We start from the raw sequence: 15,511 nt of genomic DNA, 5'->3' as shown, positions 1-15,511 counted from the left end.
TTTAAAAAAAAGTAAAAACAATACCTCTTTATTACTTTTATTTGATGAAACTGGGGAAGTCTAAATATGAACTGGATAAAATATTAGTGATGATATCTGATTGTGTCCTGTATTTCCTAATTATTTCAAAACAATTTATGTTTGATCTAACAATTTTGCAGATTGCTTTAGATAAATCAGGAATAAGTGTGTCACTTTTAGATTTGTCCTTTTCTAAAGAAAATAATAAAATCCAGGAATCAAAATGTAAATTTTTAGGCAATTGGTGATAGAAGCTTGAAATGGTTGATTTTCTCACGTCTTGATGCAGCTAGCTGCGTCGCAGTGTTTTTAGGTAACTGCTGACAGGGACTAACTTCCTACTAGCAGCTAGAGATGGTGCTTTACTTTTGAGGCTAACTGCTAATCCTAGTTTGTCGGACAACAGAAACAGAACAGAGGTTCAGCCGTTACTTTATTTTTCTTCTCCCCTTACAACATTTTTATTATTTTCTTAAAATGTTTTTATTTTTATTTTCTGTTTGCTGCTTAGTTTACGTCTCAGCTGAGTTCAGTCGCTTCTTGCTTCATGGACAAGAAGGATTGGGTTTAGCACACTAGGTGCAGCTGTTGCTGTTTTCCATAATTATTTCTGAGGATTATCATTAGTCTTGATTACAACCAAAATACACAAATTTTCGAGGTTAAAAGGCATAACTTTTATTCTTTGAAGATTTTATTGCTCTGGAAGGCCATGTTCCTTTTAAAAACAAAGTTTTATATTAGGAGAATACCCAGGATGTTCCAGAAATTGTAAGCTTCAAGGCAGCTTCTGTGTTTTTTCTTTTAAAGCATGTTGCAGTAGCGATTAAGCAGATGTTAAGCAAATGGTTTTGCAATGATTGGGTAGTCAAGGGAATTGCTTTTTTTACAGACACTTCAGCAGGTGGCATTTGGTTTAAAAAAAAAAGTTTCTTAAATGCATCTTTGTAATTTGGCCAACATCTTGGATGCACTGAATGCTGCTTAACACTGCAGGCAGGAACAGCCGAAACAGCGAAGCTTTTGCTCTTTAATTAGAATTTGTCAAGGAAAACTCCCCCTTTGCTTCACTCAGAAACACTTCCCACCCCACCTGTGATCATGAATGTGGCTGTCACGGCTGCAGCTGCTCATTACTGCGTTCCATTGTATATGTGAAAGCTTCAAATGTATTTTGCTTTCACCCTCGGCTGCATTGGAGGCAAAGAAAGATAAGGATGCTCGCTAAATGGTGTAAATATCAGTGTAATTACTCCTGCATAATGGGCTGATTCGCCAGTTTAGTATTTCAATAAGGCACAGCAAATACCTTAAACAGCAGAAACACATTAGAGAACTGTCTCTGTTAAATACAGCCAATAGGGAGGGACTGGTTTTATGTTTCCTTTCTGCTTTGTCCCATTTCACACTTGACCAACTGACTATGTGAAGCATTATTTGTAAAATTAAGGAAGAGACCTGCTTTATGTAACTACCTCGACTCTGATTCTTTTCACCTGCCAATTTCCAGGCTTTTTCTTGTTTCGAGGCACGCATTTACATGAAAAAAAATATTGATTTCCTGTTCTTGGTTTCATCATGGTTACAAATTATTTTCAATCAGAAGGGCAACAGCGTGAGGCACTCCAAAACAGGCACTGTGTGTGTATTTCGGCTGTGCCGGTGCAGATAATCATTGGGGGGAGGTATACGATGGATTTTTTTTTTTTTTACAAGAAGCAGATCAACAGTTTTTTATCGTTCCCCAGCTGTGTGCAACACCTGGTGAAATCACGCTGTGGAAACGCTGCAGGAAAACATGGATCCTGTAGGAGGGGTGAGGAAGGAGGCATGAAGAAGGGTAAAATGAAGAGATGGAGTGAAGGTTAAAGTAAATTAGGGCAAAAACAGGGAATAAATGAATTTTAATTTAGGTGTGTGTGTTGCTGCAGGATTGCATGAGATCTGTGCAAAAGTTCTGGTTTCAAATAATTATTTGGGGCAGACAACTACCAGATATCTAATACACCTTTCTGAACTTTATGAAGACATCATGAATGTGTGAAAATGTTGCAGTGCGACATCATAAGATTCTGCTCATTGACAATGATTAGCATTGGTTTTAGCTGTCAAGCTGTCAACATAATGCTCTAAATCTTAAATGTACAAATGATATATTAAAAAAAAGGACACAGTGCTTTGCTACTAATCTACCACATCTAGATGACAAGGTCAGGAAAAAGTTTTAATTAAAAAATGAAGAGGGAAGTAGGTCAGTTATGCTAGCTTGACTTTGACAACCTTGACATGTAGATGTGCTGCAGAATGCAGAGTGCTTTGGTTCAGTTAAAAAAGTGACCCACAAACAAACTTTCTGACTGAGCATCAGTAGAGGATTTGTTTAAATGAACTAATAAACCACTTCAGTAGATAAAGAGCGAGGAATAGAAGAATACGAGTGATTTTGAGTCATTCTTCACCGGTTTTTCTGCATTTTTTACTTTGGGGTGACACACTGCACTAAATGAATAATACCTACATCTTCACGTTTATTTTGTTAACAGAATTATTCTACTGTGACAGTGTAGCTATGGTTGGCATGTAAAAGAACCATCTTTTTGCTCTCCAGCGTTCTGCACATTTGCAAAAACAGTAACATATTTATAGTTTACAGATCATCATTCATGTCATACATGTAGCTCTGAAATATGGGGAAAATATAGATTTTTCTGTGTAATGTAAGTGCTTATGAAGAGCATATCTAAAATATATACGTAGGCTCAAAGCTGACGGACATCCTACTGGCCGGCGTTTGCAAAGCAGTCAATTTATTTTCCTTGGTACTGATTGGTTGTACCACTAAGATTGGTGATAAAGAAGCCTGTAGATATTAGCTTGTACAGTAGACCATATTAAGGTAAATTTGGGGTTTGACATAGTAAATAGGCAGTTATAGGCATAAGTAGGAGTTCTTAAGTATTTGTGATTTTAGCTGTTTGCAAGGGGTTGAGATCCATAAGCAAATACCAAGGGCCCCTGCGAAACTTTTTAGTCTGACTTTTGTTTATCAGCAAGCTAGAGTTTTCATTTTCCCAAGTATCCAGGATTTCCCATAACATTTCTCGGCGTTTATTGATTTCCAGAGCGATGGCTTGTTCAGAGGCATCATCTACTCAGACCAGGTGTTGCAAATTTCAAAGGTTCATAAAGAGTTTGACTCGCAAAACTTTTCTCCAACAATCAGCAGCCATCAGCCTCCTAAAGCAGATGCCAGGCACTCTGAAAGTTGTAATTGAGGCTAACAAAGCAGAGGCATGCTGTAATAAGACAGCAAAGCATTTTTAGCCAGCTGTTACATCAGTCTGTAGCATATTTTTTTAAAATGAAAGCTGTGGAGGTCAGGGTGACTTCTAGAAGAGATAATATGCTTCTACTGTGGAGCTGAACTGCCTAACCATTGGGAATACTGTAAACTAGCTGCATTAAGGAAGAGTATCACAAGAATTTTAATTCTGTGTCCATTTGTCAAAATCTAAATAAACAACAAAACATTCAGCCGTGTCAGTAACATGTATGTCAGTTATGTTGTTAGCATATAAAAATAATCACATAAATGTTTCTTCATTTTTAAAGGATTTATAGACCTGCACTTTATCCACTCTGGAAACCTTTCCCAAAGTTGGAATTTCTGAGTTTTAATACCGGCTTTGTCTGATGGTGCATAAACAATTTAACGGGTTTTGAGAAAAAAAGTCTGAATTCTATGACGGCGTATCAGGGCATTTATAGACAAAGACAAAAAGGAGCAAATTTCTGCAAAAAACTCAGAAATTTTCAGATTGATCTCAGAGATTTTCAAGAAAAAAACAAGGAAATTTCTGAGTTCCAAAAGTAGAACCTTTTCAATTTTTTTCTTGAAAGTTTCTGAAATTTGAGGGGTTTTTTTCCCCAAAAATTCATTTTTATTTCTATCCGCAATGATCCATATATGCTATTGTGAAAAAAGTCTGAATTATTCTTTTCAATGGCCTTCATCTTCTTCTCTATAAAGGTTGTATTTCACTAGTTCAGATTTTTTTTTTCACACAAACTAAAGAAAACAAATAAATAAATCACAGACCAGTTTTATGTTGGAAACCTCTACTTCTCTGAGCAAGATAAACATGAATTTGTGAGGAGCAAACTGTTTTCCAACACAGTGTTTTTTTTTTCATAAATTCATAGCTTGTATTTGTTAAGGAGAGCAACACTCTCTCTTTTCAAGCATCAAAGATGTTTCTACCCAATCATGAGGGAAGAAAAGATGTTAGATTCTCATGTCGGTAAAGACGGCGGTGCCTTCAAATGAAGGGCACAGCCGTTGTTTTGATTGCAGCGGGCCTAAGGACCAGCGTGATGAGGGGGGTCCGCGGTGATTTGATGGTCTGCCAGAGAAGCTGCTCCAGCACAACGCTAACTGCATATAGATTCCAGTTAATGGGCTAATTTACAGGCACAGGTAGTTTACAATGGACCCTAGCAAATTCCCCGCCGCATCCCAAATATACAGTTTGAAATGCAGTCTGGGTAGCGGTTATATGCAGAACTCTGCGGCACTTTATTATTGCTTCTGCTAGTAAATTGAACTCTGCAAAATGGGCAATTCGATACCTTCTACATAGAAAGGAATCTCAGGAAACAAGGTTCTATTTAAGCAACTCCAGCCGAACTCTGTGTAGAGATATGATGGAGGAAAAATTTGATCTTTTCGTAAGGTTTTGCTTTCTGAAATAACTGGCAAGAAATACCACACTAATACATAATACTCTAATTTTAACAACCTTCAAAATACAACACATTCATGGTATTAAATGTCTTAATCAAAATCCAGATTTCAACTGGACTAAAATGTTTTGGTTGCACCTTAGCAGATCGTTGCAAAACCCCGTCCGTCCATACAAACCTCAAAAAAGTGAAACATCATTAAAAAAACAGTGGAGTAAAATTTCTAAACAACATGACAGATTCATAAGGTCAGATAAAACTTGATCCCTGGGGCTGTTTTTACAAGCTGCTGAATAATAATGAGTCATTTTTACAAAGTATTTACATTTTTTGCTTCATCTTTGCTCAACGAGTGTAGAATTTGTCCTGTAATTTTCCATCTTTAATATTATATTTATATAAAAAAACCTCTTCTTCTGACATTAAAGTCAAAGTTTAAAGTCAGAATTCAGTGGCCCTGATCTTCCATATTGGTAGAACCTGAAATGAGCAGAGAGAGGTTAATAATGAGCGTACCTGTCCCACTTTGGAGTTTTCACATACGAAGGTCTCATACGGACTGGCCAGTTCAGGCGGAAACTCGTTGATGTCCAGGACGTGCACCGTGACGGCCACTCGGCTGGTCATAACCGGGCTGTCTGCAGACAGGAGCACAAAACAAAAATCCCTTTTTTCCCCCTTTTTCACAGCACTGACACCAAGTGGACGTCTGCAGGACTACCGCTTTATGACACGGCCAAGCGTGCGCTTTTATCACTGTTGCAATGGGATGGCTGACTGGTTAAAGAGGCTGCAGCGCTCCGATATGTAGTCAGAGCGTCCTTGAAGAGATGCACTCTAAATCACCCCGTTTATAACTTCTACTGCGTCCGGGACATGTTGATACATAAAATGCCCAGATGCTCCTATTTTGCAAATTAGACCTTTTACGCTCATCTAAAAAAGCGCAGGTTTATAAAAGTTTGTTGGAATTTCTTTAAATACTTTCGCCCCTCTGGTTCGAGCAATAAATGTGCCGCCCACTGTAATTACAGTTTGAAAGCCCCCCTGAGTGAGACTAACCAGAATTCAGGCTTGTTTGCTACACCGTTGCCTCCCAGCAGGGACACAAAAGGGAAATGTTCCCTCTGTGCAAGTGGAAAACTTTATGGATTTGATGTGGGAGTGGGCTTTGTTGTGCAGTGGGAGGCTTAGTGTGTGTGGAGGTATGCATTGTGTGTTGGCTGGGTTCGGTGTGTTGGTGGTGGCGGGGCTTGAGAATGGGCTTGTGTAGTCATCTTGAAGGGATTGGAGGAGCAGGCTCAGATGTCAACCCGACTCTGACCTTGATGGAAAAAGCAATCTTCCCAACCCTGCTATGACAAAGAGCACAGGATTTGCTGCTCTCCGCTGACCCAGACACTAACATTTATGCTCATCCAGCAAAGAATCTCTGGATCTGCCTTCAAAATGATTTTGATGCTCTCTTAGGTCATTCAGTCTGTAATATTGGGCTTTAAAGCCGCTCACTTCTAGGTGCTGAAAAGCAAAATTTTCTTCTGTCGTTTGAAAGACTTGTTAAACTAATAATAAAAGTAGTACATCGTTGAGACCACTTGAGGGAGCAACAGCACAGTGGATGCATTCCAGTCTTGGCTGCATCAGCTTTTCAACCCAACAAACCCACTGCTCCATTTCAACACACTGAGAGTTACAACACTGCATTGCCGGGAAATGCTTCAAAAATTAGTGCTAAAGTCGTCTGCTTAAACTGCTGGGTTGCTGAACTTCACTTGTTTTAATTAGGTTCCTTTTAATGGAACAATCTACATTTTTACAAGCAATCAAGCGCAGATAGATGTGGAATTTAATCTTTTGAAAGTGCAGCTGCTGACAGAATCATTGCGCAAACTCACAGCTCAAAACTTCATGAAAACTATGAGACAAATTTTCATTTGACTCAAATAGGGGTTTGAAAGCGCTCTCTAATTATATCCAGCTAAGGTTATTACTGCATTTAATAGATCTCCCCACTGTTTTTCACTCCCTAAAAATTGGATTTGGGTTTAATTGGCAAACAACAATCTTTCACTGCAGTCTGTGCTCTTCCTTAGCACACCCTAAGCAACACAGACTGCGCCTCGGGATAGGACAAAATACACTGCTGTCTTTTTGATGCATGACTGCAGCGTTTGGACTGTCTGACCGGACAGATAAAAACTCTTCAAGGTTTGTAAAGTGAAAGGTTTTCTCCAGTGTTGGAGATAGCTGTATTGAAAATGTGCATTTTCTATCATTTTTGGACCGTTAAATAAAACACATAGGTAGGAGTCACAACAAATGTCTACAATGACCTACTACTGCTTTTCGAAAAACAGCAATGCAGAGGCGTCCCAGGCTGCTCCAGGCTCTAGTTGTTGCCGCGTTCTATTTACCTCAATAATCACATTCAGATGTGGGATCGACGTCACCCCCAATTTACTGTGTTCCAGTTGCATGTTGGGAAAAACCACTGGGATTTGCTAATTATTGTGCTCAATAGGCAGGCTAATTACAGTTAGCAATACAAGACAATGCCAGTAGAAATCTCAACAATTTGTACTGTCAGGCATTGTGTCATAGAATCACAGTAGTGAGGAAAGGTTGGCCAGCTGTCAATGGCAACTGATAGAAACTGGTTAATATTTACTTGAGTAATATTTTGAAAAAAAACAAAAAACAACTTTTAGGAGTTTTTTTTACTGCGCTGTACATTTTACTTTTACTCAAGTGACTTCATTATAAAGTATTGCTACTCTTACTTGAGTAAAATGTCTGTATACTCGACTCACTGTGAGTAACTTCACTAAATGGAGAACAAGCTTGTTTAAACCAGTTTCTTCAGTTTTATATTGAAAGTAATTGATTTAGTTTTTTTTTTCTTTTGTCTGATTTTGCAATTATTGCAGTTATTTAAATTATTATTATTTTTTTTCAATTTGCCCATTAAAACACCAACATTTCTACATAAATGTATATTTTGGTCCACCTTTTTTACTCTTAGTTGAGTCATTTCTTGGATGGCTACCTTTTAGTTTTATATGAGTAAAAATATGTGGAAGTAGCGCTACACTAACTTTTGGGCACTATAACCACATCTGCTGATCTAAGGTACAACCGGTAATGTTTACATGAACGGCAGCCATGTTGGAGTTTGTGGTTAAGATGGATGAAGAATCTCTGAATTTGTAAAGGGAACCTGGATTAGATCTGGAAACAACTTTACTCCCTTTTTAGCTGTTTTTAAAATGTTAAATCGGAAAACCAGTCGGCTAACTATTGAGGTCATATCTCAACATGCCTTTACATTGATATTACGCCCATTGATGAGAAGAAGTTTTTCCAGTAAACGACATCATTACTCTTCCCCCACTAAAAGCTGCATGGCATTGGCAGAGAGGTATTTGCCAAGCTTTCAAATCTTATAAGTAAATTTTCCTTAGAGGTATGGCAAATAAACAAAGAAATAATCACCCAAACCCACATTAAATTTAAATTTTTCCTAAGCTTAATTATAGCTGCAAATCATGTTCTATATTCACACAGGAGAATATAATAACAAAAAAGTCTAAGGGGTCAAATCATATTTTTATTATGAGCATTTGCATTCGGATTATGAATACAAATAATAAACATGGCACAAATATCCTTGAAAGTCCATGCCTTCCATCCATTACTTAATCCTCAATAAGAACATGTTATTGTGGGTGAGTAAAACATGTCAGACACAGCATGACCTCTCCTCAGTAAATGCATTATTTGTATTTACACCTAAGGTATCTGCACAGCGGTACTTATGGTTGCTCTTCATGGTTTAAAACCCACATAATAGACAGGCGCTCTCCCAGTGATAACAATGCAGCTCAGCACAGAGGAGCCATAAAAGCTGTTCAATACCCCAAACACCAAGTTCTGCCAAAACTAACTCAAGGTCAAAGACAGACTGAACTCAAGGCGCGAACACAAACGCTTAGCTGCTTTCTTTATCATTTCATTCATCCCCAGCAGTTACTTTTAAACGTCGACTTTAACACTTCTTATTTTTAATTGGTGAGGAAAAATCATCAAAAACATTGTTTCCCCTGAGAGGAAGAGTCCACGGGGGCGAGAAGACAGGCGTAAAAAGCAGCTGTGAAAGGGGCGAAATCAGCAGAAATCCTCCCTCATTCCTTCATCAGGAATGACAGAGCAAAACAAGCAACCTTATAAAAGTCCCATCTGCCTTCCGATCCTCCGCCATCCGCACCAAATCCTTTTAGCCCACCTCGTCTCCTAATTTCAATGCATAAAACCACACAAAAAAGCACGAACACACACACACTGAGAACACAATTAGAATGTCACTGATGTGACCTTGAGGGGAAGTGAGTAATATCAGTTTCCAAGGCGACAATGATTCAAGTTTTAACAGGCCATATTTCACAGTCTGTCCTAATGAATATACAGCGGGTGTAATTTTGATTGAGCGCCAGCCTGCCTCTGGGATAATGACTTTGACGGTTCTTAGCCGATTTGATGACTTGATGACGATGGATTTGCTTATTTATGCGGAAATTCGCTCTAGTTCCTTCATAATAAACATAATTAGCTTGATGGCACGTCTTAAAGCCACAGCGTCGATTCCGTCTTGCATCTGCTCGCTGTAAAACTTGGGATGGTTCACACTTTACTGTGGGGTAAGTAAAAGTTGACTTTATCGAAAAAAAAACTTCCTCCAAATACCATCCAGAAAGAAAAAAAGGTAGTTAAAAATGAAAGCAGTGCCGCGGCGAGCAACGCGAGAGGAGACGATGTCCTGAAGATACAACCCTTTGGGAGAGCCAGCCATCGTGGTTTATGGCCGCCTATAAACCTTTCTGGGAAAATGGGATTGAGTATTGACTTGAGTAAAAGAGCGTTAAATCCTTCACACAGATTATGGCTGAGGAAGGTCAGCGACACCTGAATGAATCATAGCTGATCTCGTTGTCATACTCACTGAGTTTGGTTGCCACAACAGAGATATTGTGCTGGGCGATGTTCTCCCTGTCAAGCAGCTCGTTTGTGGAAATCGTACCTTCCACCGGATCGATGTCAAAGTAGCTGTCCAAGTCACTCTTCCAGTCGATGGAATACCTGGAAGAAAGAAAATGTTTGTTTAATGGGGTAAACTGAAGAATTAACAGTGGAGTAATTTCCCCCCCCGGACTCATACAGCAGAGAACGTAAGAAGTGAACATCTCAGTATTTTTCCCTATTCAATACAATTCAAGTTTATTTGTGGAGCAGCAAGGCAGTTCAAAGTGCTTTATATCATACAAACTACAATCACCAATAGTATTAAATGCAATAAACATTACAATTTATCATTATCACTACACTATATGATCAGTGTATCATTTACTACTAATAAAAAGCAACTCTAAACAAATTCAAATCCCAGATTTAAAGAAATTCAAGATTTCAGCCGTAGAACGTAGTTCGCTGCATAATGAATGTTTTTCCCTAGTAAATGTATTTTATTAAAGGGGTTACTGATACAAAAAAGTCCCACCAGATTTCAGTAAAAATCAAATAAATTCACACATACAATGAGAAGTTATAGTAGCTAAGTATTTAACCTGGGAAGATAAGCTAAAAGCTGCAGAAGGCCAAGAAATCAGCTGAAATATATTAGTTTAGAAAACTGTAATTCTTTTCAAATTCAACCAATTTAGACATTTTTGACAGCCTGTAAAAATATATTTTTATGATGAGAGTGGAAAAAAGCTCTTTCAAATCTTTGTCAACCATATTGTTGTAAAAGTTAGTATCGGTCTAAATATATTTCTAAACCTCTAAAATGTCAAGTAATGCAGATGTGGAGAGAACATAAATTTGAAAGCACTGTGAACAACTGCTGGATTTTGGAGCCATTTTCAGTTTTTTATTAAATGAATTGAAATTTGTGAGCCGTTCTTGATAAGCATTTGAAATGGAAAAAATGGTTAAAGCAAGACCAGAATCTCAAGAAGACAATGTTATTTTTAGACAGCCTTCTCCTCAGTTACCAGACTTGTATTCCAGTAAAATAGTGTATTGCTTGTATTTGTATAATAACTTATTGTCCAGAGGGCCCCAAAGCACTTTATACTACATTTGTAAAAGAAAAATCTGTGGGAACATCTGGATTTCAGAGGGTGTAGAAAGGATCCCAGGAACTCCTAAATCTGAATAGAATTTGTGTGGAAGAATATGTTTGTCATATCCTGTGTTTACTTCTGTTTCCTTGTATTGATTTCCTGTCTTTTTCTTTCTGACCACCTGATCTTATTTTTAAGTGCCATGAAAACAGAGTTTCTATGTGCATGTGATTTGGTTTTGCATTTTCAACAAGTTTAAACAAACTTTTTCCCTTCATTTTTCGTTTTGAGCGATAATCCAATAAGAATCCAGATGCAATCTAATAGCCTAAACAAAAAATTCAATAACTCTGTGTTTCTTAGTCTGTGGACATATTTGTTTTCATGCCTGTGTGTTTGTGGATGACTTGGACCGTTACCAGCAGCCGGTGTGGATTTCATGTCAATGGCGCCGTCAGATATATATTTACTGAGAAAAAACATTGGCGTGTTCAGTACTTATTTCCCCCGCTGTATTCATATGAGTTGGGTGTAATGAGATGTTGGAGTAGTCTTCATCACTCATTCTGAACGGTCATTTCCACCAAATGTGCTGAGGACTGCACATGCATCCCAATCGAGTAATGGAGCACACGTTTGGCCATGCTGAGCTAATGTTTTTCTTGGGAACATAAATTCATTTTAGGGACTGTTGAGAGCGTATCAATCTCTTCCTCTGCCGATGAAAAACAAAAGCATGGAGCAGTCTGGGACTGGTGAGCAGTCTGGGACTGGTGTCCAAAACGAGCAGGGATGCTTCTCTCTGTGGAGTGAGTCTTTGGTGTTAGTTGGCTGCTCTGAATGCAAACTATGGAGTTCAAGGAAAGAAGAAAAAAAGAGCTCAGAAACCAAAGCACCGGCCAGTGACAGCCTCATTCATCATTTTATGCTATTTGATGTTAAAAACAGCATTTTTTTCATTAATAATCATACAATCGTCTATGGAATTCCATTAGGGGAAAGTCATATTTTATTCCCCTTTACAAAGAGTTCACAGGGTGGAAATTTGAAGCCTTGCCCATAGGCACATCCACAAAACAGGTTGGTAATTTCTCGTGAGGCTGAGCCTGAACTGGGATAGCCTGTTTGGCACCATACTCTGTTTTTTTTTCTTTTCTGTTGTGAGCTTTTTCATCCTAATAAAAAATAATATGAATGGCTATAGAGTTTATATATATATATATATATATATCATTAAGAGAAATACCCATTCACCCTCATTCAGTGTTTTACAGTAATGAGAAACATAACCTAACAACTTCATGAGTGTTTCAGGTTTCATTTGTCCGTGTTGTGTCTCTCTGCGTTGCCTGCAGCCTTGAAGTGAACATGAATGTGTCCAGCCAGTTTAGCGAGAGTCTCTTTGATGAAAACTGCAGCCAAACTCCCATCAAGAGTTCAAAAGATCAATGCTTTATAATTTTTCCTCAAGGCAAACAGGTTCTTTTCTCTATTTTATTTCAGAAGGCATTACTGTATAATACATATGTTTTATTTGGTTTATTTATTGGTTTGGTTTATTTGGATGTTTGATCTGAGTTAATTCAGCAGAACTGATGAACCGCTGTAAAAAAAAGAAGTCGCAGATCTGAAGGGTCTCCTTAGCTCTGAGTCCATGGCAGTGACAGCTGTAGATATGAAAATTAATTACTCTTATCTCCTGCTTTGAAGAGCAGTAAAGTTCCTTCTCTCTATGTCAGCATCAAACCAAATGCAGGACGTAATTTCAGCAAAGAAGAAGTGTGCTTTTGTATATTTCCCACGCTCACTGAGCGTTAGAGTTTACAGGTGATGTTTTATGGTGCATTCAGACCATTCCTGTCTAATCTGCTTTGTTAAACTCTAGTTTGTTTGTATTGAAAGTCCAATTCATTTGGGGAGGTGTCAGTGTGCAATCAAACTCTGATCTGAACTCTGGCCCGCCTACAAACTTTGGTCTCTGTTCAATTGAAGTGAACAGATTGAAACGGACCGGCAAGCGCTCCAAAAGCAGGAAGCGAAGTGCATTCTGGGTAAATACAATCATTGCAAACATGAGAATTTACCGGCAGCAGGAGAAATGGTTTGTGGTCTTTTACCAAAAACGAGAGAGAAATCCTACAACCACTGAAATCTGGCGCCACTGAGCATATGCATACAGGGTCGTCTTCAGAGGTTTATATGTTGTTCTCTTCATTAGTTTTTGGTGCAGCGCCATCAAAGGCGAGGGGATGAACAGGTTCTTAAAAGAGTTTAGTTTGTTTGACACATTAGAGTGAAAGTGAACTGCAATACCTGAAAGTGTGACAAATGTTGCAGTTTTGGTTCCCAATCGAACAGAGTCTGCTGGACTATCAGGTGTGAAAACATCCTTACAGACTGAAGTGTTGGTGTCTTGTAATTCATAGGGTTACTATCACAATTTATGATGGTATAAAACCTAAACTTTTACAAGGATAACCCAACAATGCAACTCTGCATTCCGAGCTGGAGAAAAACCTCTAGCTCTAAGTAGCCGAATGGGTTTGGTTTGAAGTCTAAAAGCACGATTCCCTATGCATGACAGGGCATATGGAGTCCTATTGTTTTGAAGCCCACAATGCAAGGCTGCTCTCTGAAGAAAATAACAATGTCATCTGTGCTACTGATGAATATTTAAAGACCGGAGACAAAGTGGAGATCCACAGAGCAGAGGGCATTAGCTTTTTCTTGTTGAACAAATCTCCGCTTCCGCTGTTCTATTGTTTTTCTCGTGATGAAATATTAATAGTAAAACAACTGCTCATCATGCAACAGGTATTTCCTCTTTTCCAGCCATTTAAGACTGAGTACCCATCACCCTGAAGCAATTTAACACTGTAAAAGTGGTGAGTAGAGTAATAAAAGAGGGTTCCTTATACATTTTTTAAATCACTCTTTCTTTTGTCTCTGCAATGGATGGGCTATTGTTATCCAGAAGTGATGAATGTTTTACGGCTTAAAAAAAGTCGGTAGTGATGTCCCATAAGTGCTCAAGAAGGCAGAAAGACAGACAGATAGAGAATGACTTGGAAAGACTGTGACTTGAGTTTAATGAAGCGTGTTGGTTCTACAAAACTGAGTTCAGTGTCCAAATAGATTATCTTCAAGAGGAAAAGCATTTTGCTATGTTAAAAATTAGATCTCATGCTTTTTTTGTGAAAAAAAGAAAAAGATAAAGGGTGAAATCATAACCTTCACAGTTTGGCATAAAGTGGATACCTATTTGTAGTTTGTTATTCAAGGATTTCCCTGTTCACAGATGTTTTTGTGGAATAAAACTCTAAATTATTAGCATAAATTGACCTATTTTCTGATTTTTGAAATATATTTGAAAGAAAATGCAGAAACAAAATATACACTCTTAACATTTTCAGCAGATAACAGTAAAGTTGGATTTTGAAACGTTCACTGCCTTCTGCAAATTCCAAAGTATTTGCAGGTCTACATTCCCCAGAAAGTATAATGATAAACTCTGACTTTAGCCATGCCAATTATGTTTGTCACTAAAGGAAAATGCAACTTTAAATGCTAACCATATAATACGTTTTACTTGGTTTAAAATCTTTTTATCGCAGCTGAACTTATAGACAGTAGCTGCATGACTATTATGAATGTGCGCAAAAAAACCCAACAATTTAGCATTTGTACAAATCTTCCTCCCAACACTTCCTGTCAACTTCTCCGTCCTTTATGAGGGATAGATAAAAAAATAATAATCACTCACAGACGATGAGGAAATCTGTTTTTGAATGCTTTCCTTAATTTTTTTATAGTAAGTTTCATCAAACAGAATCTGCTTAAATTGATATTTGCTGCTTGATGGTTTACAGAAATAAGGGACAGGCAATCTCAGTTGAAGAGAGAAATTCTATTTATTGCTTCTCTAAGGTCATTGCTGATAGCTTCCCATTGTTGCATTGTGTTAATACAAAGCAATATGCTGCAGAGAAGCAAGCTGAGAAAACATCTGCATTTACACAAGTGATCATTCTAATGTTGATTGATTAATCAGGTCTATCTGATTCAAAGCTGAATTGTTGTCTTTTTTTTTTTTTACAGCAGTGCGAAAAAAATTAGACAAATACTTTTTTTGGTTTGTTTTATTAATTTGGATTGAGTGAAAGAACCAGGCCAGACTTTATTAAACATCTGCAACCACAACATAGATAATTAAGGCTTTCATTGAAATTCAGCACAAAACTTCAAGACTTTCCTAAAAATTGCAAAACAGAGCTTTGGCCTTGATGGAAGGTTTCTGAAGGAGTGATATCTGGGGAGTTTGTAAGAGAAATATCTTAAGGTTTCAAGGGGAAAAAAAATCCTCATCTGCATGTGAAAGACTTAGCCACTCTCTGAACCAATGATCAAACACAGTAATCCACTCTCTTATTTGCTGAAACACCTTGTTTTGTGCATGCAGGTGCAAGCATTTATAATGAGACCACTTCCAAAGCTTGAATATTCCCTCCATGTCACACCGTGTCACCGACAATTGCTGACCTGCCAGAAGATGACGCTAGCAGGGTTTTACAAGACAGAGTCAGATGTTCTACATAGATTGATTAGTTCTCAAACTGATGAGTAAAGCT

At 38.0% G+C, this 15,511-nt stretch overlaps 1 protein-coding gene across 1 annotated transcript in view; it reads right to left on the bottom strand.

Moving 5' to 3' along the window:
• Nucleotides 1–15,511, bottom strand: part of LOC102224576 (cadherin-12-like) — a 188,379-nt gene that overhangs the window by 10,984 nt on the left and 161,884 nt on the right. The window contains exons 8-9 of the mRNA XM_023326567.1: nt 9,761–9,897; nt 5,281–5,402 (exon numbers count right to left, since the gene is read on the bottom strand). Of these exons, the coding sequence (XP_023182335.1) occupies nt 5,281–5,402; nt 9,761–9,897 (259 nt within the window). The remainder of the gene's footprint in view (nt 1–5,280; nt 5,403–9,760; nt 9,898–15,511) is intronic.

The sequence above is a fragment of the Xiphophorus maculatus genome, chromosome 21, assembly GCF_002775205.1.
Source record: "Xiphophorus maculatus strain JP 163 A chromosome 21, X_maculatus-5.0-male, whole genome shotgun sequence".
In the NCBI taxonomy this organism is placed as follows: Eukaryota; Metazoa; Chordata; class Actinopteri; order Cyprinodontiformes; family Poeciliidae; genus Xiphophorus; species Xiphophorus maculatus.
Note: the sequence above shows the minus strand (reverse complement) of the source record. Positions and strands in the feature narration are given on the sequence as shown.